The 25450-nt window shown below is 45.4% G+C and overlaps 1 protein-coding gene across 1 annotated transcript; it reads right to left on the bottom strand.

The window, feature by feature from the left end:
- LOC147440686 (RING/FYVE/PHD zinc finger superfamily protein) lies at nt 1-25450 on the bottom strand. Its single transcript, XM_086482530.1, has 9 exons — nt 24063-25450; nt 23892-23978; nt 23577-23708; nt 23325-23477; nt 23181-23246; nt 22976-23086; nt 22810-22905; nt 22422-22694; nt 1-337 (listed from the first exon to the last, which is right to left on the bottom strand). The coding sequence occupies exons 1-9, from the start codon at nt 25194-25196 to the stop codon at nt 260-262; spliced, it is 2130 nt and encodes a 709-aa protein (XP_086338656.1). The 5' UTR covers nt 25197-25450; the 3' UTR covers nt 1-259.

The raw sequence follows: 25450 nt of genomic DNA, 5'->3' as shown, positions 1-25450 counted from the left end.
GGGGACAAAAAATATAAGCCTTGCATTGCCCGTTGTCTTTAAAAGCCCAAGAATCTGTATACAAGTACAATACCTTGACAAGGTTCACGAACTACAAAAGATATAACCAGCGTAAGGGCGTTCAATCTTTTAGCTCTTCCACACAGCATCTGCTGTATTGACAGCCATTCCATCTAACACAAGCACACCAATGCTAGATACATCTTATTTACTATATACCTAATTGAGAGGGAAATCTGACTCATGGAAGGGCACTCCATCAGTGAGCACTCACGAGGAATGGATGCTGGCAAACCCCACACTCAACAGTTTCAGTACCAGAACTTGGCACCTGGACCTGTCGAAACAAATAAAAACAAGAGTAAAGCAAAGCACCAGCAAAGTAAACCACACTCAAAACTAAATCAAAGAAGGCCCCAAAAAAGGGAAAATTATGAAATTTATGGAAATTCCCAAAATACCTCTCATATTTTACCACACTTCTCCAGAATGGCCTTGCATGTTTCCAAAGTTCCTACAATAGCCCTTGTTACTGTTGCAATCATCTCCAAAGACTAATTTTTTTGCAATTCTCTACAAGAAGATCGGTCCTTCCTCAATAGAAGATGATGGAACTGGATTTTATAAGGTATTGTGGGCCTCTATTTGTGAGCTCTTTGGTGAAACTTTTGTATTAGACGCTTACTTTTTTTTTTGTAAATCTTGGATTATTTACAGATGGGAAACCTCAACGTGAGGAAAACCCATCAGAAAGATCAAATACAAAGCAGAACACAGGTGTTCTGAGAGGGGAAGGTATCAAAAGCACACATAGTAGAGCAAAAGGATATCCAAGAATATGTCCCCAACATCAAGGCCAGAGTGTAAGGATTGCCCAAGTGAAATCCGGAACAGAGGAAAGGGATCCACATCTTGCTGATGGAATAGGCGAAAGTTACCTGGCGCCATACGGACCGTAGCAACCAAAACCTGACCCAGGTGAAGAAGACTGCAAATCGTTGAAGGGGATCGAGAGAAGGCCGAAGAGCCAAAAGCATCTGTGGAAAACTGCCGATGGAAAACGGAGACGCATACAGGCGGATATGCAGTCCAGGAAGGCTCTGGTAAAGCGACAATCCCAAAGCAGGTGTCTGATTGTCTCGTCAGAGGCCTAACATCTGACGAGCTGATGTGACGCCCACCAAGGAAGGAGCCAGCAGGGAGCACTCCCAGCAAGCAGCGCCATAAAAACAGACGTTCTTTGAGAGGCAAACGACTCTTCCAAATTGTAGTAAGAGCGTTCCTCCACCATCGATCTGATTTGTGCAAAGACCATAATGCATTACAGTGGTCAGCTAGCCAAGACCGAGGCAGGAGAGAAGCATACACCTTGCAGGCAGAAAAGTCAGTAAAAGGTGTGTCCCATAATGTCCAATCCAACATACGGCATCCAGCTTGCGCTCAAGCTCACCCCAGAACCGACGATAATGCACACCAAAACCAAAGTGTACAGCTGCCTGAGGATAATGAATGAAATTGTCATACATGTCGACCACATCATCCACCGTGCGCACGCCACGACAAGAAAGGAAGTAAGCCTAGTGTGGCGACCGGTCTACAAGAGTGCTCCGAGTCCTCTCTCTCTCTCTCTCTCTCTCTCTCTCTCTCTCTCTCTATATATATATATATATATATATATATATATATATATATATATATATAAGTGAAGACTTTCAAGGGCAACAAATTCCCATCTTGTGGTTACCTGCCATTCCATGAAAGATGAGCCGTAAAGGCTTTCTAAGCATCAAGAAAAGCAAAAGTAAGTGAACAACCAGGAATACGACCGATCATCTTGCCAAATACAGTCTCCCAGAGTGACGTCTACCAATGACCAAAGGCAGAAGTGGTAACATGCTGGCACAGCGAGGCTATCCAAGGTTGGGATTGCTGCGCAAGGATAGGTAATAACATGGCCTTCCGCGCAACATGATGGCGGCAAAGGTCCAAAACAAAATGCTTCGGAGTGCAAAGCTTCTCCATTGAAAGTAAACGGAGCCCTTTCTTACGAGAATCAGTGCGCCACACATGAGATAAAATATTGGACATCAGCAATGACAGGAGATGACAAGGCCAATGCAACAACGGCAAGTAAAACTGAACATAGGCCATCATGATGCTTTGAACTATTCCAAGACGAACATGCAAAGGCCATGTGGACAATTTCCAATACTGCAATTTGACGTTTAGGCGTTGTATAACCCAATCCACTTGCTGGGTTGCAGTGATCTGCCATCCAATAGGGTACCCCAAGTGACGAACAATGACATTCGGATCCAGAATATTCCCAGGCCATAGAAGATGGTGCCATTCCCGTGCATTGAGGGGCAAGAGTTTGGATTTCCAGGCTTGCCGCAAGCCCAAAAGTTACAAGTATCCAATGCCTGCATGACCACGGGCATGTCATCTTGATGATTGCAGGGCATAAATAACGAGCCATCACCCAATAAAGTCGTTCCCAGAGGGAAGCTGCAATCCGTGAAGATGACCAAGTGAAACCAAATGATCGAAATACATCTACAGCGGGTGGGTGGCAATAGCATATATATAGTAAGGCACTGAGGGGGCAACCTTGGCGAACAAAACACCCAAGCGGCCAAGGGTCAATCAACTCCCCATCAAAAAGGCTTGAAGACATACTATGGGCATACAAGAACTAGACCACATTAGATAACCTACGATCAAATCAAGGGCCCGCATTGTGTCACCTATAAAATCCCATTGCACTGTATCAAAGGCCTTTTCAATGTCAACCTGCATCACTAGCACATCTTGCTAGGTGTATTTAGCATATTCCATGCCAATTAAAACATTAGCCAAAGTATTTGTGATCTGACGACGGGGGATAAAGCTGTTGAGCCGGATGATTACTCGCAAGAAGAGGCTCCTTGATGCGATGCACAATCATCTTTGTCAAGATCTTATATACAACCGGCATGAGAGTGATCGGACGCCGATGAGAGAATTTCTCACAAAGTGCCTGCTTGGTAATAATTTCAGCAATCCATCCTTCCAGGATAATGGCAAATTCTATGTACTCCATGCAACATTCATCATATAGAGCAGAGGCTCTTTCAAGGGCTCCCAGAAGGAAATAAAAAAATCCACTGTGAGGCCATCCCAACCAGCAGAGCGCCATCTGCGGAGAGCAAGCAAAGCTTAGTGCAATTCATGCTCAGTAAAGTCAACTTCCATGGCTTGGGCATCAGCGGGCGACAGAATTGGAAGCACCGTAGATAACAAACATTGTCGCGCATGATGAATTTCAGCAGAAACTGGAGGTGGAGCAGCAAATACTCTCCCAAAGTGCAAAACCATGGCATCAACAAGGTCACGTTTAGAGGTTGTCCAAAAGCCTTAGCTACGCATAACTCTCTTGATGGTTTGAGAAGCCCTAGAATGATGCAAGTGCTTAAAGAACTGTTTGGAGGCGCAACCCTTATCCACAAAGGCCCTATGTCGAGCTCGAATCTACCATTTATCAAGTTTGCGTTTATCATTATGTTGCAGGCGTACTCGGGCTTGACATACCGCTATAAGCTTCAGTCAATGATCCCGTATCAGCCAAAAGTTGGAGCTTTTGATACATTGATTTGGCATCCTCAAAATCTCCCCGTAACTGACACATATGGTGCTTGCCATAATCTTAAATCACACATTGCACTCGCACAACAAAACGAAACCAAGCAATATCAGAGTCAAGATACATCTGGCCAACCAAAGGGGGAATGACCTGATGAATCATCTCTCAAAATGCCTCATGAGAGAGGTAGACATTATTGATGTGTAAACGTTTCTGAGAGAGAGGTTGATCACAGTGTAGACCCCCAAAATGCAAGGTCATTAAAACAAGAGCATGATCAGCAACAAACTTGGACACCTCAAGTCTATATTCTACCGCGACACACCAAAGATTCACTTCAAAACAGTTCACAAAAAAAGACACGGCCCGGCGTAGTTCCGTGCCAAGAGGTATTGGCCCCAAAGACTGGCGCCCCTTTCGGTATTTCTTTTTATATTAATATGTGTGCAATGTAGCAGACTTGGACACTCCAAGTCAAGAATCAATCGAGACAGCACCAAATAACCACTTCAAAACAATTCACAGATCACAATAGATTTGCACTGGCCCGGCGGAGTTCCGTGCCTAGAGATATTGGCCCCAAAGACTGGCGCCCCTTTCGGTATTAATCAATGTCAAAGTACAAAGAGCGGTTAGGGTTTCACTCTCAGACTCTGCGTCCAGATGCTCTGAGAAGTGAGCCCTAAACCACTAATAAAAAGGTTACAAGGGATGCCCAAAAGCAGAGCCCCAAAAGCTTGAAATCAACAGCAGTCTCTCTCTCTCTCTCAATGAGATCAGGTAAAAATAAAGCAAATTATGCCTTTCTCTCTCTCTATCTTCCAATGCGTAGCCAAAAGCTGGGACTTGCGTCGCTCTGGCTGCTTTTTTTCAGCTCCCCTTTTTCCGCCGCAATTTCCGAAAGCACCGTACGCTGGCCCATGTGGCAGATTTTAGGGTTTCAGCCAATTAGGGTTTCAGCCAGCAGTTAGGGCTAGGGTTAGGGTTTTTGTAAAATTAGGGTTTTTCGCATAAATTAGGGTTTGCAGGATTTTTAGGATTTCTGGCGGAAATTAGGGTTTCTATTGTCGGTAGCCACGTCATCACTTTGTGACATACCCCCCTCTTGAAAGCATTGTAATTGACCGCGATCACAATGCAAAACCGACAAAAGCCATAAACCGTCTTAGCAGACACTGACTATTAGTACCCACGTACTAGGAACCCACATTTAGCACATGTACCAAATCGATAGTCACATCACATGACATCACCAGACATTCAACATTCATTCGGATCTTAGACCATGATTTATCGGCAATGTAGCTAGCAATCACATCTAGGTCCAATCCGGGACCTCATCGATGTCCGATTGACTAACCCCTATTGCAACCATGTCTATTCGAGATCAATCAGACCAAAATGCTGCAGTCATTTCGTCTATCAGTTCCTGCACTTAAGAGAAGTCCAGAACAAATCAGTATCATAATCAGGAATTCCATTCATAAAGTCATCCAGCAGAATTCTGTCAGCTCTCAGTATCCCTGAAGCTCAAAGAGACATCAGCGACTTTAGTATCTAAATCAAGGCATCTCTTGACAAAGGAGCGGAGCGACTCCCCTCTTGTGCATTCCACTGCACCAGATCTGTGGCCAAGCTGAATTCTGGGTTCCGTTTGGAATAGACTATGCTAAACCAAAAGCATCGAGGTAAAATTTCACAATCTGAGGAGTTTCTGCTAGGTCCTCCTCCTCCATCCACTTCGCATCCAATGCAGGATAGTTCTTGAACTTAACCAAGAACCACCTTCGCACTTTACCTTTAGTCTTCGTATCTTTATGTGACAAAAGTTGTTCAGGAACAAGGATCTCCTCGTTTTCTTCCACTTCGGGTTGCTCATCGGGCTCCCCATCATCAAGCACATCACCCTTGAAAGGTTTCAAGAGACTCACATGGAATGCATTGTGAATCCTCCAAGTATCTGGCAGTTTCAATCGGAAGGAGATATCATTTATCTTGTCAGTGATCTGGAAAGGTCCATAGTATCGCATACTAAGCTTTGGAAAAAGCCTCTCCTTTCCCTTTTTCTTTCGTACGCGTGCCTTCTCAAAACATAAGAGCACCCAATCATCCTCCTTCAATTTCATGCTGTGACGATGGCGATCCGCTGCCCTTTTCTGTCGTTCTTGAGACTTCTGCAAAGTCTCGCGAACCTTGCCAAAAACCGTGTCCAAATCTCGCGTATATTTATCCGCTTCAAAGATTTTATCTTTCGTGCTTAGGAAGGGTGGAACCTTCGCACCACCTTCAACAATCTCAAATGGCGCCTTCCCCGTCGAAGAGTGTTTCGTGTTATTGTAGGCAAATTCCACCAAAGGTAAGTACTTTTCTCATTGAGTCTTCTGATCAGAGATATAAGACTTCAATAAATCTAGAACCACTGAATTTGCAATCTCAGATTGCCCATCAGTCTACGGGTGGAACGATGACGAGAACTGCAACCGCGTGCCAATGTTCTCCTGTCACGTGACACATCCAACCCTATGTGTCCGTGGACAAGCTACACCATAACAAGGTTTCCTTAAAGTCCAGTAAGTTTAGATTAGAAGTGATCTGGCACTTTTGTGAGTCTATTCGTAGACCGTGCATGCCCAGTCACTTAGTGTAGATGCATATCCTCTGGTTGCACAACGCATAAGCATAAGCATTTCCATCAGAGTCAGTCTGGGGATTTTTCAAGTGGCTTTATCCTATTTTTCCATATTTTTAACATTTTTCATTTATTTATTAAGTGACTTTTGTTGGGAACTCAGTAGGGCAAATTGGATAAGTTAATATATAAGCAAACCCAAGTTAGCACAATTGGGCAAATGAGCAAGGAGCACAGCAGGCTTTCCAAGCAACAGGTGTTCCCTCCCTCTCTCAGCAAGAACCTCGTCAAGCTCGCTTGGTTGGGCCAACCCCCTTCAGCCCTAGCGTTTCTGGGATCGCCATCCCCTCTCCATCCTTGGCGTTTTCCCCCAACAGCCTATCGCCAGCAGAGCCAGCAGCATTGGCGTTTTTCCCCCCTACAGGCAGCCCAATCATTGGCGTTTTTGGATCGCCAACCCACTGCAGAATTCAGCGTTTTACCTCAGCATTTCAGCATTGAAAAACGCAGCTTTGACAGTGTTTTACAGCAGGTAAATCAGCCCCTAAAAACGCAGCTTTGCCTTGCAATCTTCAGCGTTTTTAGCCTACGACAGCAGCAGGAAAAACGCAGCCAAAGCATTGCTTTATCAGCGTTTGGTATCAGCCTTAATCCCCTCGACAAAACCAGGGATTTTCAGCCATATGAAGCAGCCCCAAGATCACCCAGATCCTCAGCATTTCCCCCTTGTGGACAGCAGATAGCAGAGAACCAAATTCAGCCCTAAAGTCATCATCGTCGTCATCGACATAGCCCCCGTTTGCATCAGCCATGCATCATCATTGTACACCTTTGTGCAATCAAAAGTAGACCACTCTCGCCGACGAGAGTGGGGCCTTCGGAGGAGGGTTTTACAAACTCTCTGGTGTCGTATCTCTCTTCTCTATCTCTCAGTCTCATACACTTGCACGCACAATATCCACTCACTTTGTTCATGATCATAGCACTCTCCATAAAGACGGAAGGCTCTCCTTCCATAAGAACAAAAGGAACCTTGAGCACAGTTTGGAGCACTATTAGGAATCGACACGCCCAAGCGAACTTCGGTTCGTGCGACCTCAACAAGCAAAAAAATTATTGTGGTTCTTGTGGTTCTTTCCTTGAGTGATACAGAACACTGCCAACGCTCTGATACCAATGTAAGGTGCAGCGGAATGAATGTTTGCGCTTTGCTCAAGATGCGTGTTTTGTTGAAGAGTGACAGGAATCCCAGGAAAGAAGGGCTTATCCAGCCTCCCCTTGTGTCTCTTTTCACTCATTGGGAAAAAGCAACCTTGGTGTGAGCGCAAGGCCGCCAAGGGGTGCGCCCACGGAAAGGAGTAGAACTCGGGTGAAGAGAAGATCCTTCTCAAACGCGGTTTGCAAGCGAAAGAAAACCTCAAGAACTCGAGAACCCCAAGAACCACGACCCCCAAGAACCCAAGTTCCTCGTGAACTTAAGAAACCAAGACCCCCAAGAACCCAAGTTCCTCGTGAACTTAAGAACCCAAGTTCCTCGTGAACTCAAGAACCCACAAGAACCCACGACTTCAGAATGATCATCACTCGAAGCGGAATGGATACTTCGCTTAAAGGTGATGAGCATGAGAGAGGCGAAGAAGAATTTTCCCCACCAGGAGCTGTTTCTGACCCTTCACCATCTACGACAAGGATTGCACTAACTCCTATGGAGGCTTTCGACAAGAGGATGATGGACAAGAAGTTAGAAGACAAAGCAAGAGATGCAGAACGAAAAGCAGAGAAATAGAGCGTTACCACAAAGAAAAGATTGCAATCATAGAGCGCCAGTACCAAGAAACAATGGCAGCCATAGCGCGTGCGAGCGAACCAAAGCAAGATAAGCAGAATATGAGCGCAAGACCAAAGCAAGAATGCAAGAGATGTTGCGACTCTTTTCTCAAATGCAGGCACACATTCGACAGGATTGGGAAAAAGGAGACTCTCAGTCTCTTCTTCTCCAAAGCATGACACACAAGATTTGCATGACTGTGCGAAGCATGGGGATGAATTGAATGACAATGATTTGCATGATGATTTGGATGTTGATGATGAGCATGATGATTTGCACAATCAAGATTTAATTTCTCACAAGCATGATGAGTTGCATGAAGATGATGTGATTGTCCACAAGGATGATGTGTTAGTGGATGCTTTTTCTAGCGAAGCTAACCTCGTAGTAGATTCAATCAATCACGAAGAACCAATCTTAGCTTTCGAGTCGAGGTCCAAAGAACCCCCACAGGACGATTCAATCATTCAGGAAGAAGCGATCTTGACTCTCGAGCCTAGGTCCACAGAACCCTCACAGGAAGTATTATGTGTTCACATGATTGATATGCATGCATTGTTCGAGAGTTTCATTCGTGATCGTTTCCTGTATTTTAGTCAGCGTCTTTATGTAATCCCTTTTCCTAGGCATGACATATTGTATGTTGAGCACGTTTCACTCATGAATGAGCACGAATGTATGCGGATTGTTCATGAAAAGCTGAAAAGTATGCATTCAAGCAAGTCACATTCCATGTCTCTTCCTTGGCACGACACAGTGGTAGAAAGAGCACATGAAAGTATGAGCACCAAGCATGGGCATTTCCGTTGTGAATTGCCACAGTTGATTGCTCTAGATCAGAAGCAAAAAATTCGATCTCATTGTTTGCATGTGTCTGATGAACGGGTTGTCACTCCGTCTCTATGTTCATCTACATTGCATACACAGTCTTTAGAGAAGACAAGATTTTTTTCCTTCACTTTACATGGAATGGGTATGTTCCTGGTTTTGTGTCGGAAATGGTTTCAAGAATTTTCAGCCATGGAGATTCTTGAAGACGAAAGAAGCAGGTCTCTCGACAAAGTTGAAGCAAGGAAGGAAACTCAAAAGACTTTGTGTCGCTTTCGACGCGGCCCAAAGAAGCAAGCATTGCAGACCTTTATGAAGTTCAAGTACCGCACGACCCACACATCAGAGTGGGCAGGCGAAGAGTCCCTTCCAGGATTCCGAATGCTATTGGCGATCTCCCTCGGCGCCATACAGTTCGGTATCAGTACCTCACTTTGAAAAGGAGGGGATGTCACATGACACATCCAACCCTATGTGTCCGTGGACAAGCTACACCATAACAGGGTTTCCTTCAAGTCCAGTAAGTTTAGATTAGAAGTGATCTGGCACTTTTGTGAGATTCGTAGACCGTGCATGCCCAGTCACTTAGTGTAGATGCATATCCTCTGGTTGCACACCGCATAAGCATAAGCATTTCCATCAGATTCCATCAAAGTCATTTTGGGGATTTTTCAAGCGATTTTATCCTATTTTTAACATTTTTCACTTATTTATTAAGTGACTTTTGTTGGGAACTCGGTAGGGCAAATTGGGTAAGTTAATATATAAGCAAACCCAAGTTAGCACAATTGGGCAGATGAGCAAGGAGCACAGCAGGCTTTCCAAGCAATAGGTGTTCCCTCCCTCTCTCAGCAGAACCTTGTCAAGCTCCCTTGGTGGGGCCAACCCCCTTCAGCCCTAGCGTTTCTGGGATCGCCATCCCCTCTCCATCCTTGGCGTTTTCCCCCAACAGCCTATCGCCAGCAGAGCCAGCAGCATTGGCGTTTTTCCCCGGCGTTTTTGGATCGCCAACCCACTGCAGAATTCAGCGTTTTACCTCAGCATTTCAGCATTGAAAAACGCAGCTTTGACAGCGTTTACAGCAGGTAAATCAGCCCCTAAAAACGCAGCTTTGCCTTGCAATCTTCAGCGTTCTTAGCTTACGACAGCAGCAGGAAAAACGCAGCCAAAGCATTGCTTTATCAGCGTTTGGTATCAGCCTTAATCCCCTCGACAAAACCAGGGATTTTCAGCCATATGAAGCAGCCCCAAGATCACCCAGATCCTCAGCATTTCCCCCTTGTGGACAGCAGATAGCAGAGAACCAAATTCAGCCCTAAAGTCATCGTCGTCGTCATCGACATAGTCCCCGTTTGCATCAGCCATGCATCATCATTGTACACCTTTGTGCAATCAAAAGTAGACCACTCTCGCCGACGAGAGTGGGGCCTTCGGAGGAGGGTTTTACAAACTCTCTGGTGTCGTATCTCTCTTCTCTATCTCTCAGTCTCATACACTTGCACGCACAATATCCACTCACTTTTGTTCGTGATCATAGCACTCTCCATAAAGACGGAAGGCTCTCTCCTTCCATAAGGACAAAAGGAACCTTGAGCACAGTTCGGAGCACTCATCTTGAGCAAAGCGCAAACATTCATTCCGCTGCATCTAACATCTCGCAAATTGCCTTCCAAAACAAACTCGTGCATCTGGGGTCTCTGTCGGAGACAATCGTTTCAGGCATGCCATGTAATCTGAAGATCTGGGCCACAAACAGTCTCGCTAAGTGATCCGGCTTGACTGTTTTCTTCATTGGAATGAAACGAGCATGTTTGCTAAATCTGTCAATAACAGTCCAGATACCATCGTGACCACTCTGTGTTCACGGGAGGTCAAAAATGAAATCCATCGCAATACTTTCCCAGGGGCGAGTGGGTATGGGTAAAGGCTGTAACAATCCCTGTGCCTTATGCCTGTCAATCTTGACCTTCTGGCATACTAAGCAACTGCGCACAAACTCTTTCACATCCTTTTTGAGTCTCGGCCAAAAGAAGTATCTCTCTACCCCCTTCATGGTGGTAGCAATGCCGCAATGACCCGTAAAAGGTGGACAGTGGCATTCAGTCATAACATTTTCCCTATACGACTGTGTAACGCACAACATGGCTTTTCTCATCAAGTAGCCTTCCCGAATGGAGTATCCTTCTACTGTCTCCCCATCCCGTATCCGTGTGAAAATATCTGCAAAATCTATATCTGTGGCATACTGGTCGACCATATCCTCGAAGCTCCCATGATGTATCGCGGAAACAGCCAGAACCAACGGCTTCCGAGACAAAGCATCTGCCACCACATTCTTCTGTCCCTGCACATGGACAATCTGGACGTGAAACTGTGACAAGATGTTCGCCCACCGCATCTGCTTTTCCAAAAGCTGCTTCTGTGACAAGAAGTAGCGCAAACTCTGATGGTCTGTAAAGACAATAAAATCCACTCAGAGTAGGTAATGCCGCCATTGAGTCAGAGAATAGATAACCACCAAAGCTCTTTCTCATAAATCTATGCTGTCATCTCCGGCCTAGAGAACAATCGGCTCTAGTAAGCAATGACATGGCCTTCTTGCATCAAGACCGCACCCAGACTACGACCACAAGCATCACAAAATACTTCAAATGACTTATGCAAGTCCGGCAAAGTCAAAACTGGTCCAGTAGTCAATTTCTCTTTCAATGTCTGAAAGGCAGTCACCTCTGTGGGTCCCCACGAGAAAGATACTCCTTTCTGTGTCAAGATATGCAAAGGGGAAGCAACCTCTGCAAACTTTCGAATGAACCGTCTGTAGTACGAACACAGTCCCAAGAAGCTTCCAACTTCATGAACATTCTTCAAATCGGGCCAATCACGAATAGTGTCTATCTTGGCCGGATCCATTTGCACTCCTGCTGTTGCCGAGACAAAGTGTCCCAAAAAGTGTATCTCTGAAGCAGATGATCTTTGTGTTCTGCCTCATTCTTGGAGAAAACAATGATATCATCAAAGAAAGTGCCAACAAACAGCCTGTACTCTCGAAAAATCCTATCCATCATCCAATTAAATGTCGTAGGAGCATTGATTAAACCAAAAGGCAGCACCAAAAACTCAAATAACCCAAAAGTCGTCCGAAAAGCTGTCTTGTAGACGTCTCCCGGTGCGATTCGGATCTGATGATATCCACTCTTCAGGTCAATCCTGCTGAAGCACGAGGATCCCTGTAACCTGTCGAGTATATCATCGATCCTAGGAATCGAAAATCTGTTCTTGATGGTGATTTTGTTAAGAGCTCTATAATCAATGCACATTCTCCAAGATCCGTCTTTCTTCAAATCCAACAACAGTGGAGAGCAATACGGTGAAGTACTATACTACAAGACCCTTTCCAAGAGGTCTTTCACTGGGTTCATAATCTTTTCATTCTGTACGCGGCTCACACGATAAGGTGGCCGGTTCGGTGACGTGCTTCCAGCTATCAGGTCAATGGTCTGATCTTCAAGCCCTCTAAAAAGCAATCGGCATGAGTGTGGAGAAAAATCTTGGCGTTCTTTTGTTCAGGTCAAAACATATTCAACCTTTATCCATCGTTCAGTTCTCTCCCAAAAGAATGAGTAAAGAAACTGAAGTTCATCAAGTATAATCTCTGAGCCCTTCATTTGTTAAAGTCGCTTTCTCTGGCGGGTAGTCAACCACGGCGTAGTTCTGGTGGTACCAAGGGATTCCGAGTAGAACGTCACTCGCGTGCCCTGAACACACCTATCATTGCAAACGAAGTTTGCCAATGCTCGGTGTAATGGCAAAATCCCGTCCGGGTGCCAGTCGAACTACCTCCGCCTGTGGCGTCAGTCTGTCGGGCGTAATTCCAAATCGAACCGCCAATTCTAAGTGAAAAGAAGTTGGCCTTGGCTCCTTCAAAAGAGCTTCATGATCCTTCACTTTGCCCCGAAAAGCGGCAAAGTTTGTACTTTCATTCATTTGATTCGGTGCACGTCCTACACGATGTAGTACCATACTACCAGTTATGCTTTTCGATCTGCCTTTTCTGCCACGTTCCTCAGCTGCTCTCGAACTCTCAAGACTCAGGTATGTCGTCGTCCTTGTCATTCTGTTCTTTTTGTGCCTTTTTAGGGCACTTCGCGGAGATGTGTCCCTGTTCCCCACATCCAAAGCACTTCCCCTCCTTGATGAATCCAGCTCGCTCCTAAGGAGTAAGCTTGGGTCGTGCATCCTTTTTCTCTGGGTTGCTCTTTTTCTTTCTACTTTCATTCCCAGAAGTCTGTTCGGCTCGTTGTATCATGTTTTCATCTGTGGGGTAGGTCAGACTGCCAGAGTGAATGGCAAAGCCCCGTTTCGCATGACTCATCAACTCCTGAATAGAAGCTGACTTCTGCTCCAAGTAGTGATCTCGGATCTCTGTAGGTAGACCCAAGGTGAATCGCTCAATCTGTTCTCTGAACGAGATCTTCTTGAATGAAGAAGCGGGTAGAAAAGAGCTCCAAAATCTTTCACAATAAGCATTGATTGTATCTTTCTTGGTCATCCGAAGATGGTTCAAAGCAGCTCGTATATCTCGTTCATATTCTTGCGTCAACCAAGAAGAAATAAAAATCTTTTTAAATTTCAGTCATTTAATTGGCGCAGTCTTGTTTAAACGAAGCGTGGACCACCAAGTACGAGCATTCCCCTTAAGGTAAGAGGTAGCTCTCCGAATCTTGGAGTGCTCTGAATAGCGTCCTCCCGCGAAAGCGATGTCAAACTGCTATATAAAAGACGAAGCCTTCGAAGCATTGGAGTATTCTGAAAAAGTATCAAACTTGATCGAGTGCCACCTTCCTTAAACTCTCGGACTTTCTTGCTTTTATCTTCAAGAAAGTCATACTGGTTGGCTTTGTAAAAATTCTTCTTGTTCGCATAAAAGTTTCCATCATCAGAATCTGAGCTGTCTGTAGACAAGTCCTCGGTAGGACTGTCGGTCTCTGAGCAAGATTTAGCCTTCTTTGCCTTTTTCTTGCCCTTTCCGAAGCTTTGTTTCTTGCTTCGCTTTTTACCTTTTTTGTCTTCTTCGCTCGAATCTGAGGAGCTAGAAGAACTGTCAGAAGAAGAAGAACTGGGTACTTCAAATCGAACACGCTTCTTCTGTTTCTTTGCCTTGTCAAAAGTCGACTGACGACCCAAATATCCCAGGAAGTCAATGGTTTTCTTCTGCTTTTTGCCCTGCTTTTTGGCTTTCTTTTGCGCGTCAAAAAGCTGAGCAATCCGTGCATCAACCACCTCTTGTAATTCCTTCTCTCAGTACTGTTTGTGATCAGAAGGTTTCTTGAGAGCGGGTTTCAGGGGTGGTGTAGTGGTTTTCTGCCACTGCGCATGCACTTCCTGAAAAGACGTCTCGCTCATATATTTTTGCCAATTTCGGATCCTTCGCAAAACTGAGCATCATCTTTGTTGCATCGCCGATCAATTGACGACGCTTCATCTCTCTTTGCTCCGCCTGAGTAGGCCGAGGCGGGCCATACTCTCTGTCTGAATCTTCGTTGTGATCCCTGCCCGCATCTCCAGGTGCAGAGGGAGTCGACTGATCCTTGCATGAAGCCATAGGTGCCGCGGAGAAAAATTTGGGGATCGGATTTCCCGTAGAAGAGAAATCGGCCGTGCTCTGATACCACTGTAACAGACTTGGACACTCCAAGTGAAGAATCAATCGGGACAGCACCAAATAACCACTTCAAAACAATTCACAGATCACAATAGATTTTCACTGGCCCGGCAGAGTTCCGTGCCTAGAGATATTGGCCCCAGAGACTGGCGCCCCTTTCAGTATTTCTTTATGTATTAATCAATGTCAAAAGTACAAAGAGCGGTTAGGGTTTCACTCTCAGACTCTGCGTCCAAATGCTCTGAGAAGTGAGCCCTAAACCACTAATAAAAAGGTTACAAGGGATGCCCAAAAGCAAAGCCCCAAAAGCTTGAAATCAAAAGCAGTTTCTCTCTCTCTCTCAATGAGAGCAGGTAAAAATAAAGCAAATGATGCCTTTCTCTCTCTATCTTCCAAAGCGTAGCCAAAAGCTGGGACTTGCGTCACTCTAGCTACTTTTTTTCAGCTCCGCTTTTTCCGCCGCAATTTCCAGAAGCACCATACGCTGGCCCACGTAGCAGATTTTAGGGTTTCAGCCAATTAGGGTTTAAGCCAGCAGTTAGGGTTAGGGTTTCCAGAAATTAGGGTTTCTGTAAAATTAGGGTTTCTGGCAGAAATTATGGTTTGCAAGATTTTTAGGGTTTCTGGCAGAAATTAGGGTTTCTGTTGTCGGTAGCCACGTCATCACTTTGTGACAGCGAAGTACAAGGGAGTCTCTGGGATCTCACACTCAGACTTTGCGTCCAGATGCTCTTGAGTTATGAGACCCAAGAGAGCTATTTATTGTTAGAAGGGTTGCCCAAAAAGCAGAGCCCCAAAATCTCAACTCAAAAGCTTTTAAATTCATAAACAACTTTAATCCAAAAGCTTGGCTCAAAATCTGCCCATAAAACAGCCAGTGTAATTTCCGCAAAGCGACAGATTTCCACGTCATTAGCACTTTTTAAGAAAGCTGTACGGACTGCCATCCGAAATTCCGCCGTGTTTTCCAGGCTTCCTACCACGTTAGCATTCAGCCTGTCGGCGCATTTCAAGGAAGTCCTACCACGTCATCAGTTTGTGACATACCCCCCTCTTGAAAGAATTGTGATCGCCCTCGATTACGCCTGCAAAATAGACAAAGGCCATAAACTGTCTTAGTAGACACTGACTGTTAGTACCGTTGCACTAGACACAACACATCTAGCACTTGTACAAATCGACAGTCACATCACCGGACATCACTTGACAAATCACATACAAATTCATTCCAAATCTCAGACCATGATTAATCGGCAACGTATTTAGTAATCGCATCTAGATCCTGTCGGGACCTCATAGATGCCCAATTAACTAATCCTTATTGCAATCATGTCTATAGAGATTTATGAGACCAAAATGTTTTAACCTTTTATCGTTCTGTCCTTGTGTGCCAGAATCTGTTCTGGAACGAATATCTCCTCGCTTTCCTCCACCTCCGGTTGCTCATCTGGCTCCCCATCATCAGGCACATCGCCTTTAAAAGGCTTCGATAGACTCACATGAAATGCATTGTGAATCTTTCAAGTATCAAGTAGCTTCAATCTAAAGGATACATCATTTATCTTTTCTTTTATCTGGAAAGGGCCATAGTACCTCATGCTAAGCTTTGGAAAAAGCCCCTCCTTTCCCTTTTTCTTTCTTAGGCGTGCCTTCTCAAAACGTAAGATCACCCAATCGTCTTCCTTTAGTTTCAAATCATGCCGGTGTCGATCTGCTGCCTTCTTGTGTCTTTCCTGAGATTTCGCTAAAGCCTTCCGAACCTTGGCAAAAGCAGTGTCCAAGTCCCATGTGTATTGGTCGGCTTCAAAAATCTTATCTTTCGTGCTAAGGAAGGGTGGAACCTTCGGAGCACCTTGAATGATCTCAAATGGCGCCTTCCCCGTCAAAGAGTGGATCGTGTTATTGTAGGCAAATTCCTCCAAGGGCAAATTTTTTTCCCATTGGGTCTTCTGATCAGAAATGTAAGACTTCGATAAATCCATTACGACTGAATTTGCAATCTCAAATTGCCCATCTGTCTGCGGATGGAAAGATGACGAGAACTGCAACAGTGTGCCAATGTTCTCCCAAATAGCCTTCAAAAACAAACTCGTGAATCAAGGATCTCTGTCAAAGACTATTGTCTCAGGCATGCCATGTAATCTGAAAATCTGTGCAATGAACAGTCTCGCTAAATAATCCGGCTTGATTGTTTTCTTTACTGGAATGAAGTGAGCTTGCTTGCTAAATCTGTCGATGACAGTCCAAATGCCATAATGCCCACTCTGTGTCTTCGGGAGATCAAAAATGAAATCCATAGCAATACTTTCCCAAGGGCGGGTGGGAATGAGTAAAGGCTCTAACAATCTCTGTGCTTTATGCCTGTCAAACTTGACCTTTTGGCATACCAAGCAACTGCGTACAAAGTCGTCCACATCCTTCTTGAGTCTAGGCCAAAAGAAGTAACGCTCCACACCTTTCAAGGTCGTGTCAATGCCGCGGTGACCCGTAAAAGGTGGACAATGGTACTATGTCAAAACCTTTTCCCTCAAAGGCTGTGTGACGCACAACATCGTTTTCTTCATCAAGTAGCCATCTCGTATGGAATATCCCGCTACTACCTCCCCATTCTGTATTCGAGTGAATACATCCGAAAAATCCGGATCTGTGGCGTACTGATCAACCATGTCCTCGAAGCTTCTATGATGAATCGCAGAAATAGCCAAGATTAGCGGCTTCCAAGACAAAGCATCTGCCACCAAGTTCTTATGTCCCTGAACATGGACAATCTGGAAGTGAAACTGTGACAAGATGTTAGCCCACCGCATCTGCTTTTCCAAAAGTTGCTTCTGTGACAAGAAGTAGCGTAAACTCTGATGATCAGTGAAGACCGTAAAATCGGCTCCAAGTAAGTAATGTCGCCACTAAGTAAGAGCATGGATCACTACCAATAACTCTTTCTCATAAAACTATGCTGTCAATTCTAGCCTTGAAAACAATCGGCTTTCATAGGCAATCACACGGCCTTCTTGCATTAAGACCGCTCCCAGACTACGACCACAAGCATCACAATATAGTTCGAAAGGCAGTCACCTCTGTGGGTCCCCACGAGAAAGGGACTCCTTTCAGAGTCAGAATGTGCAAAGGGGAAGCTACCTCTGCAAACTTTCGAATGAACCGCCGATGGTAAGAACACAAGCCCAAGAAGCTTCCAACTTCATGAACTTTCTTCAAATCTGGCCAATCGGGAATAGTCTCAATCTTATCCCGTGTCTGGGGAAAGTTATGATCTACCAGCAAATTCCCTTTATCCTTTCTTTCCTTGTGCGTTGGGACCTGCAGGTAGCATCTTTTGCTTCCCCTGTCTATTGGCACGTCCGAGTCAATCATCGGAACCCTAAGATGCACTATCATCTAAGTCCACTTTCTCTAGAATCCTTTGATGAACTTGCATCTAGTTCCCTTAGTTCGTCGAGACTCGGAACCCTCTGATTCTCCAGAATCCTGTGATGAGCTATCATTTGGTTCCCTTGATTCATTCTGTTCACTCGTAAACTCTTGCCTTTTTGAGGTGGATACTATCCTGCCCTCGCATAAGTAAAATGCTTGCCACCGAAACCATGGATAAATATAACCAAAGGTTTCTCAACGTGTACCTTCCAGTGCTTTCTTTAACTTTGTTCCCTTGGAGGCCCAATGCGAGCAATACACCATTGGACTACCATCACCATTGCAGGAATATATTGTCTATCCAAGCAAGTCTCCATCGTGCAAGAACTTATGGACCATGCCGCAGTCGGCTACAAACTAAGAAAGCTAGAGTTTACCACAGAAGAATCTCCAGCCACTAACCACAACTCTCGGCAACAACAAACAAATTCTTGAGAGTCTCGTGAAAGTCAACCACAAAGGCCTCGTTTAACACCTCAACAACGACACCTTACTACAAGAAGGCCGATGGTTTGGATGCTTTCAAACAGGACATAACTATTTTGGTTCTCCAACGCACTGACAGACCTGCGGAGCCGACTCCCGCGTCGACGGTCGACAGAAACACAGGACCATCTCCAGTCAAACGAGCTTAACCGGCCATTGGATTAGTACTTGACATCTATGGCATACGCCTTGAAAGTACAAATGAATTGTGTCGAGCATATGGCAAAGTCAACGGTTTGAAAGCCCTAATTTTCTTTGACCCAAGAGCTACAGAGAACTTCATCCATCCACAATTTCTGAAGCAGATGGACTTTGATTATGATGCAGAGGGTGGAGAAATTGAAGCTGAGCTAGCCACAGGGCAAACTCAGAAAGTGGTACCACTCATTGGTGCTCTTCCAGTGACTATCCAGGATTATCATGGAAAAGCTGATTTCCATATTATGAAGTTGGGCAATTGTGACGTTCTATTAGGCATGCCTTGGCATGACAAGAATGATGCGACTCTCCAAGTTCGGAACCGAACCATCACCGTGATGCAGAAAGCCAAGCCAATCGTCCTCGAAAAGTGTTGTTTTTACTCATGGCCTTGTGGTTATTTACGGGAAGAGTATTGTTGTTGTTACTCATGGCTCGGACATGCATGGTTATTTACGGGGGGAGTATTAAGAAGTCTGAGCAGTGGTTACTCTCAGCACCTCCAAACGACGCAAGTTGCGGTTTGGGGGGTGTTTGGTTGTAAAAGGCCTCTATATCTCATGGCCCGAACCTTTTTAGGTTATTTGCGGGAGGAGTGATGAGGAAGTCGTTGGACAGCTCATGGCCCGGACCTGGATGGTTATTTGCGGGGGGAGTGTTCATCGACGGCTTTATGTTTCTGTGTCTTGTAACATGCATATGTGAGCATTTGTGTTGCATTATGATGTGTCAACCACTGAATATTCCTAATTGGATGAGATTGCTTGGGTATGTAATTTTAGTGCATCAAGACACCCGTGGAAGATCAGTACAGTCTGGGTGATGGCTAATTTTCCTACGCCGGAATATCAAGAGTACCGATCTGGACGAAAGGAGAAGCTAACTCCTTGATCAAGAGAGCCGAAAAGAGAAGCTAACTCCTTGATCAAAAGAGCCGAAAGGAGAAGCTAACTCCTTAACAAAAAGAGCAAACTGATCGTCCCTCGGAATGTCCCTCAGAAATTTTTGAGCTAACTTGAGTTGTTTTGCAGATATGCTATAATCACGGACGATTACTCTCTTTCAAGAAGGGGAGATTTCACAAACTGCTGACGTGTCCAAGCCCTGAAGAATGGAGCCAACGTACAGAAGCGGGCTGAGGGGCCTAAACCCTTAGAAGAACAAGTAACATAAGAAGAAGTCCTATGGGGACGCCGATGGGGCCCCAAGTGACATAAAGAATTAAAATAAAGCAGGACCCACACACACACAGAAGACTGGCCTAGCAGCTGATGACGTGGCAGCTATACGGAAACTCCGATAATTGCGTTGACATGATGACATGGCAGGTTGTACGAAAATTCTGTGACTTACGCTGGCAGCTTTTTGGCATTGCTTTTGCACCAGATGCTTTTGAGTTTGAAGGCTTTTCATTGTAAACTGCTTTTGGGGCCTAGAGCCTTTAAATATGAGGTTAGGGCTCATTCTCTCGCGTGCTTCCTAGAGAAGGTGCAGAGTCTGGAGTACTGGCTTGTACAGAGTTCAAGTAATATAAAGAAATACCGAAAGGGGCGCCAAGGTTTGGGGCCAATACTCTCTTGAGTGGAATTCCGCCACTCCGTGTCGCGTGTCGTCTCTCTCTCTCTCAATTCAGTTATTAAAGTGCTAAAAGTTTGTTCAATCTGTTCTTTTCTATTGGCACGTGGTGCCCGTCTTGTGACAGGGTGCTTGGGGAGGCAACAGATTTGGCTTTACCTTTATCCACGGGCATAGTAGTCAAGGTAGAGTTCCCAATAGCAGATGATCTAGGATTAGGGACCTCTTTCTGAGGGGGAACCGCAAGCTCTGGAATTGCTAAAGGAGGAGGCTGCAAATTTGGCTCAAGAAATTCAGATTACATGTGACCAAATTTCCGACAGTGAAAACAGGAGTTGGCAAATTTCCCCCATTTAAGCTTGAAAGGGCATTTTCCAATGAGAGGGTCACCCAAGTTGACCGTAATGCCTGCAAGGGTGGGAATATCTATATCCCAAAGCGCACACAACCAATTCGTATTTGCATCGAGTTTGGGAGGACACATCACTTTACCCAACAAGAAGCAAGCATAGGGAGAAAGTGTCGCCATGTACGCGGGAAATCAACTATCTAAACTACCACTTATGACGGATGAGGCTTTGATAGTCTTTAGTAAGGGCCCACGGCAGTACATGTGTCATTTGTGTTCCAAAATACAAGGGAGATGATTCCAATAACATGTTGGGCGCATCAGTGTCGGCCAACAAAACCTCATAGAAGCCTTTGGCTCCAAAATACACTCCTCGGACTGCCTGACGTTTAAGAAGGAAATCGACCCACCGGCCCACATCCTGCGCAGTGGGCATCTTGCCCGCGAAAAACAAAATGACCGCATTGAGAGCATACTGGGCCACTGGGTCCATGAGGGCTTGAACTGGAGTAAGCACCTCCATGGGGTTCCTGACCCTCCCAAGCGTTCCTGTCATCCTCAAAATCCTCCTGTCATCCTCAAAATCCTCGAGCAAGCAAGCTCGGATTTCGCCCATTTCCGAGGACTCTGCGAGCATTTTCCTGCGCTTGTCATACAACTTTCCGGGAGCGCCGATACTCAGGAGAGCTGGAGAGAAGTCCACTGAAGCGAACAAAGGCCTTACACAATATGTACACCTAACTTTCAATCTCCGTACAAATGCGAAGCTGGAAAATCTTTAATTCTGACAAACTACTGATGCGAAGACTTAAGGACCTACGCTATAACACGCACACACACACATAGCTAAGCGAGCACCCTTCAGAAGAAGCAGCAGCAGGGGCGAGGTGAAACCTGCACACAGAGGCTGCTGAAAACCACTGACGCAGGCAGCGAAAAATGCATCCTCACACCAGCACACACAGACGAGGGCGCACAGAACTGCCAGTAGGGTAAAGGGGCCAACTTAAGGCCGCCTAAGCGGCATGGAAGATTGCGAAAAATTTGCTGCACCAAACGAATCATACAATGGCACAGTAGAAGGCCCGTGCTCATCGCTACGACCAACAAAAAGCTCAATGTGAACAGCTCATCATCGACATCGCACAACAACAAAACATTTTCTGTGTGTAACGAAAATGGCCGTGCAAAGCAAGCCGCTGCAGGGTGAGAAGCGAGCCAATGGGCCAGCAAGGCTCGATCTGGCGATCCTACGGAGGAGGTTTGACCTCACTCAGGCTTACCACAACAACACTGGCTGCTTGATGGCTCATGACTGGTTTGTTTTGGTCTTGCTCATTGGGGTAATCGTGCCCCTCTTTCAGGGGGCGGCTTTTTAATGGCCCCTTTACCCTAATTGCTGATCAGCCAACACTGCGAACGAGGCTGCAGCAGGTGAAGGTGGTTCGCGCGACAGAGTTGGGGCAGGAGTTCATGCGACTTCTCACCAATCCACACACACCACAACACACACACACACACACGTATTAGACACTTACAGATGGATCTCTACTGTCAAAGAGAACAAACTATGCAAAAAATGGAGCAATTCACCTGAAATGGATACAAGGGTATTCTGGAAATTTTGGAAACTTGAGGGGCATTTTTGGGAATCTCCACAAATTTGAGGAAATTTCTAGTGATTTTCGCAAAAAACAATAAAAGTCGAAAAGAAAACGAGGAGGAGCTCCAACAAGATGAAAATCAACACATACAACTGACCAAAAGAATACGAGAAACGAGCTATCTGATAAGCAGGGCCAAGTTTAAAGGTACCTGAAGGTGAACTGTACAAGTGGGGCATGCCACCTCCCGCATGCGCTTGCTTGAACCATCTGAGCTAGACCACGAGCTTCCTCTGGAGCTATCCCTTCCAGAACGAGATGCGTCCACCCCACAGGCGGGGCACCGCGTGGTGCTACCATTCACAAGAGAGATGGAGCCACATGCACTGCAATTCAGTACACTTGTATGCCCTGACCTCTCCTTACCTCCTGTACCACTGCTTGTTGTGGTAGGTTTTTTCGAAGAATTGCGCTCTAACTCCTCCTGTACAAACATTGCAAAGGTCAAGCTGCTTACAAAAGAAACTTACGACTTAAATGGCCACTGATAAACACATAATAATATCTTTGATGCACCACACGCATCCATACGCCACTACCTGGAGCTTTTTAGCAAGGTCTTCATGCGTTCGAGGGGCCGTAACTGCCCTGCCGCTTGTCTCTTTAGCATTGGTCAACCGATGTGTGACTTCAGCCTGTAAGAACAATAGAATAATTAGTATCAACATGTTGACACCCTATCAAGTAAGGTAGAGGACTCCACACCAGGCAGCGATCACAAACTCGGACAACTGGAGCATCCTCTTCAGAAGTAAGAGCTATCCTTCCATGTGTGCATTTGTCGCAAAATACGTCACCACAATTTCTACAATGGTGCTGTTAATTGGCATACATAAAAGATTTTAATGAATTCTCTGACTTGATGACATTAAATAAACACGTGCCTTTTGAGAGAGAGAGAGAGAGAGACCCTTCTCAAAAATGGTCCAAAATCACTAGAGCAAGCGGAACACTTTGTTACAGCTTCATCTGGCACCTGCCAACAAACGAATTCCTGAGTGCTTTTTGTCCACCCAACACGATTAAGAAGTCAGTACTAAAATCAGCTCCCTACCCAGTGCTGCTTCTCCTCAGGTGCAAGCTGCCTATTTCTCAAAGACGCCCAGTTCACAAAAGCAGGCTTCTTCTTGTCTGCATTCTGATCAGTACTCTTGTCAGCATCAGTGGCCGCTTTGCTTGAATCAACTTTACCAACCATCTCAGAAAACTGGCAAAAGATGCACCCACAAAAGGTGAAAAGGTCAACAACAGGACGACAAAATGACAACCTTGATGCAGTTTTCAAAATTTAAGCTTTTAATGGAACCTGTACACAAGCTGCCGTCAGTGTATCAAGAATCGCATTCGTCGTATAGCTGCCAGATTGCAGTCGTATTCTTCTCGCCTCTGGGTCAACTGCACTCTTAGCCCAGAAAGTGAACACTGATGGTTCATTGACCTGAAATTCGGCAAGATTCTATTATTTGTAGGTGCAGTGCTTAATACAAACAAAGTTAAAAGCTATCAAAAATGATAGCCCCCAAAGAATCACATAAATCAGCATATGAAGATTCTTCGTTACGCACTGTGCGAATGAAATTTTAGCCAACTCTATCCATAAGTCGATTATCTTCAAAATTACCTCCCATCTTGTGATTGTCTCCAGTGGGTAGATCCTAACCGTTTTATTGGTTGTTGGCGAGATCATGCGGACACCATCTAGACCAATCTAGTTGAGAGAAAAAGTCACTCAGAGCAATGCTCAAATCTTCATAAAAAGTACATGCCCGGGAAGAGAAAAAAAGATACTTACTTGGCAAAGAACATTTTGAGGAGTACTTGAGCTGGCATCCGAAAGCATTTTCACTCTATACTTCTGCACACCACTATTTTTGTCTTCTGTCTCAACCTTTGGAACAGCCTTTGGAAGCTTGGAGGTTCCTGAACTTCCGTAAGGACTGAAGCCAGAACCATAGTTATCTAGACCTGCCCAGGAGCCCCCTGTTCCTGTACCTCGGGCACCATATGGTTCCACATTCCCCCCATCATATGCATAGACCTCACCAAGACCTACATCATCAAAATCATATGCATTCTTGGCTGGTACTCTGTCATATGCAGCAGGTTTATCATAATATGTTGTGTCGTAAGCTGGAGCTGGACTATAAGCAGGCCTATCATACTCCCTGCCCTGTGCAGGAGTCCCATACATCCCACCTCCTTGGTCATAAGGACCCAACTGACCACTGCTTGGATAATCATACCCCTGCATACCTTGCTGACTTCCTCCGTAGACCCCTGCACCCGATGAGGATGAACTATATCCAGTCCCAACACCAGGAACTTGTGAGCCGTAACCTGGCTTTGATGCAGGAACATGTTGGTTTGATGTGTCATATGATCCTATCAAAGGTGGGGGAGGTTCATAAGTTGTTGAAGAATTTGAACTATAAGATCCCATGACTGAAGATGGCAATGGATCATAGCCAGCCTGTGGAAATGGTGGCACATCTGGAAAGCCTGCAGACCCATAGCTTGGAGACTGGGAAGGTGCTGATTGCTGATGAAGATGATTTTGAGGAACTGTTGGTGCCCCTGAAAAATATGGTTCATAAGAGGGATCTGTGGGCGAGTAAGAAACTGATGCCTGGGCAGGAGCAGGTATAGGATAGGATCCTTGTGGCAATGCAGCCGCAGCATACGCTCCTTGTGTCGATATATTCAAGGAAGCCATCGAATCTGCTAACGACTGCTGCGGCAATACGTATAGTGGGGCTTGAGTAGTCGTCTGATGTCCTGCGTTTTCAGAAAAATATGAGGGGGAGGAAGTGTAAGGAGGTGCAGACCCGTAAGAAGCCATGTATGGGTATGGATACGGGGCATCCTTTGAGGGAGGCCCTGATGGATAAGGGCTACCACTGGAATATTGCCCTGCCGGTTGCTGCATCCTTGGTAACCTTTAGGGTTTGATCTGATCTGCCAATAGCTTCAGAATCCTCCTATTCTAGAGAGAGCCCAACAACTTTGTCGCACAGAAAACCCAATCCTTGAGGAACAGAGAGAAAACCTGGTGCTTGGAGGCGATAGGCTTGCAATGCAATTGTCGACCTTTAACGGCTCCTGCACGTCAGGAAGAGAGTCTGTTGCTTCCTCTTGTTCTGAATGGCGACGAGGAAACAATTGGGTACAGAATATACATAT

This window comes from Adiantum capillus-veneris, chromosome 15 (assembly GCF_014529385.1).
Source record: "Adiantum capillus-veneris isolate H3 chromosome 15, ASM1452938v2, whole genome shotgun sequence".
Taxonomy (NCBI): domain Eukaryota; kingdom Viridiplantae; phylum Streptophyta; class Polypodiopsida; order Polypodiales; family Pteridaceae; genus Adiantum; species Adiantum capillus-veneris.
The sequence above is the reverse complement of the archived record's forward strand: the minus strand, read 5'-3'. Positions and strand labels throughout refer to the sequence as shown.

Coding starts and splice junctions, on each gene's coding strand:
- LOC147440686 (XM_086482530.1), bottom strand. CDS start 25,196: ATGCAGCAACCGGCAGGGCAATATTCCAGTGGTAGCCCTTATCCATCA. Junction 23,709..23,891: donor AGACAATCACAAGATGGGAG/GTAATTTTGAAG, acceptor GCCGAATTTCAG/GTCAATGAACCATCAGTGTT. Junction 23,087..23,180: donor TTGGACCATTTTTGAGAAGG/GTCTCTCTCTCT, acceptor GCCAATTAACAG/CACCATTGTAGAAATTGTGG.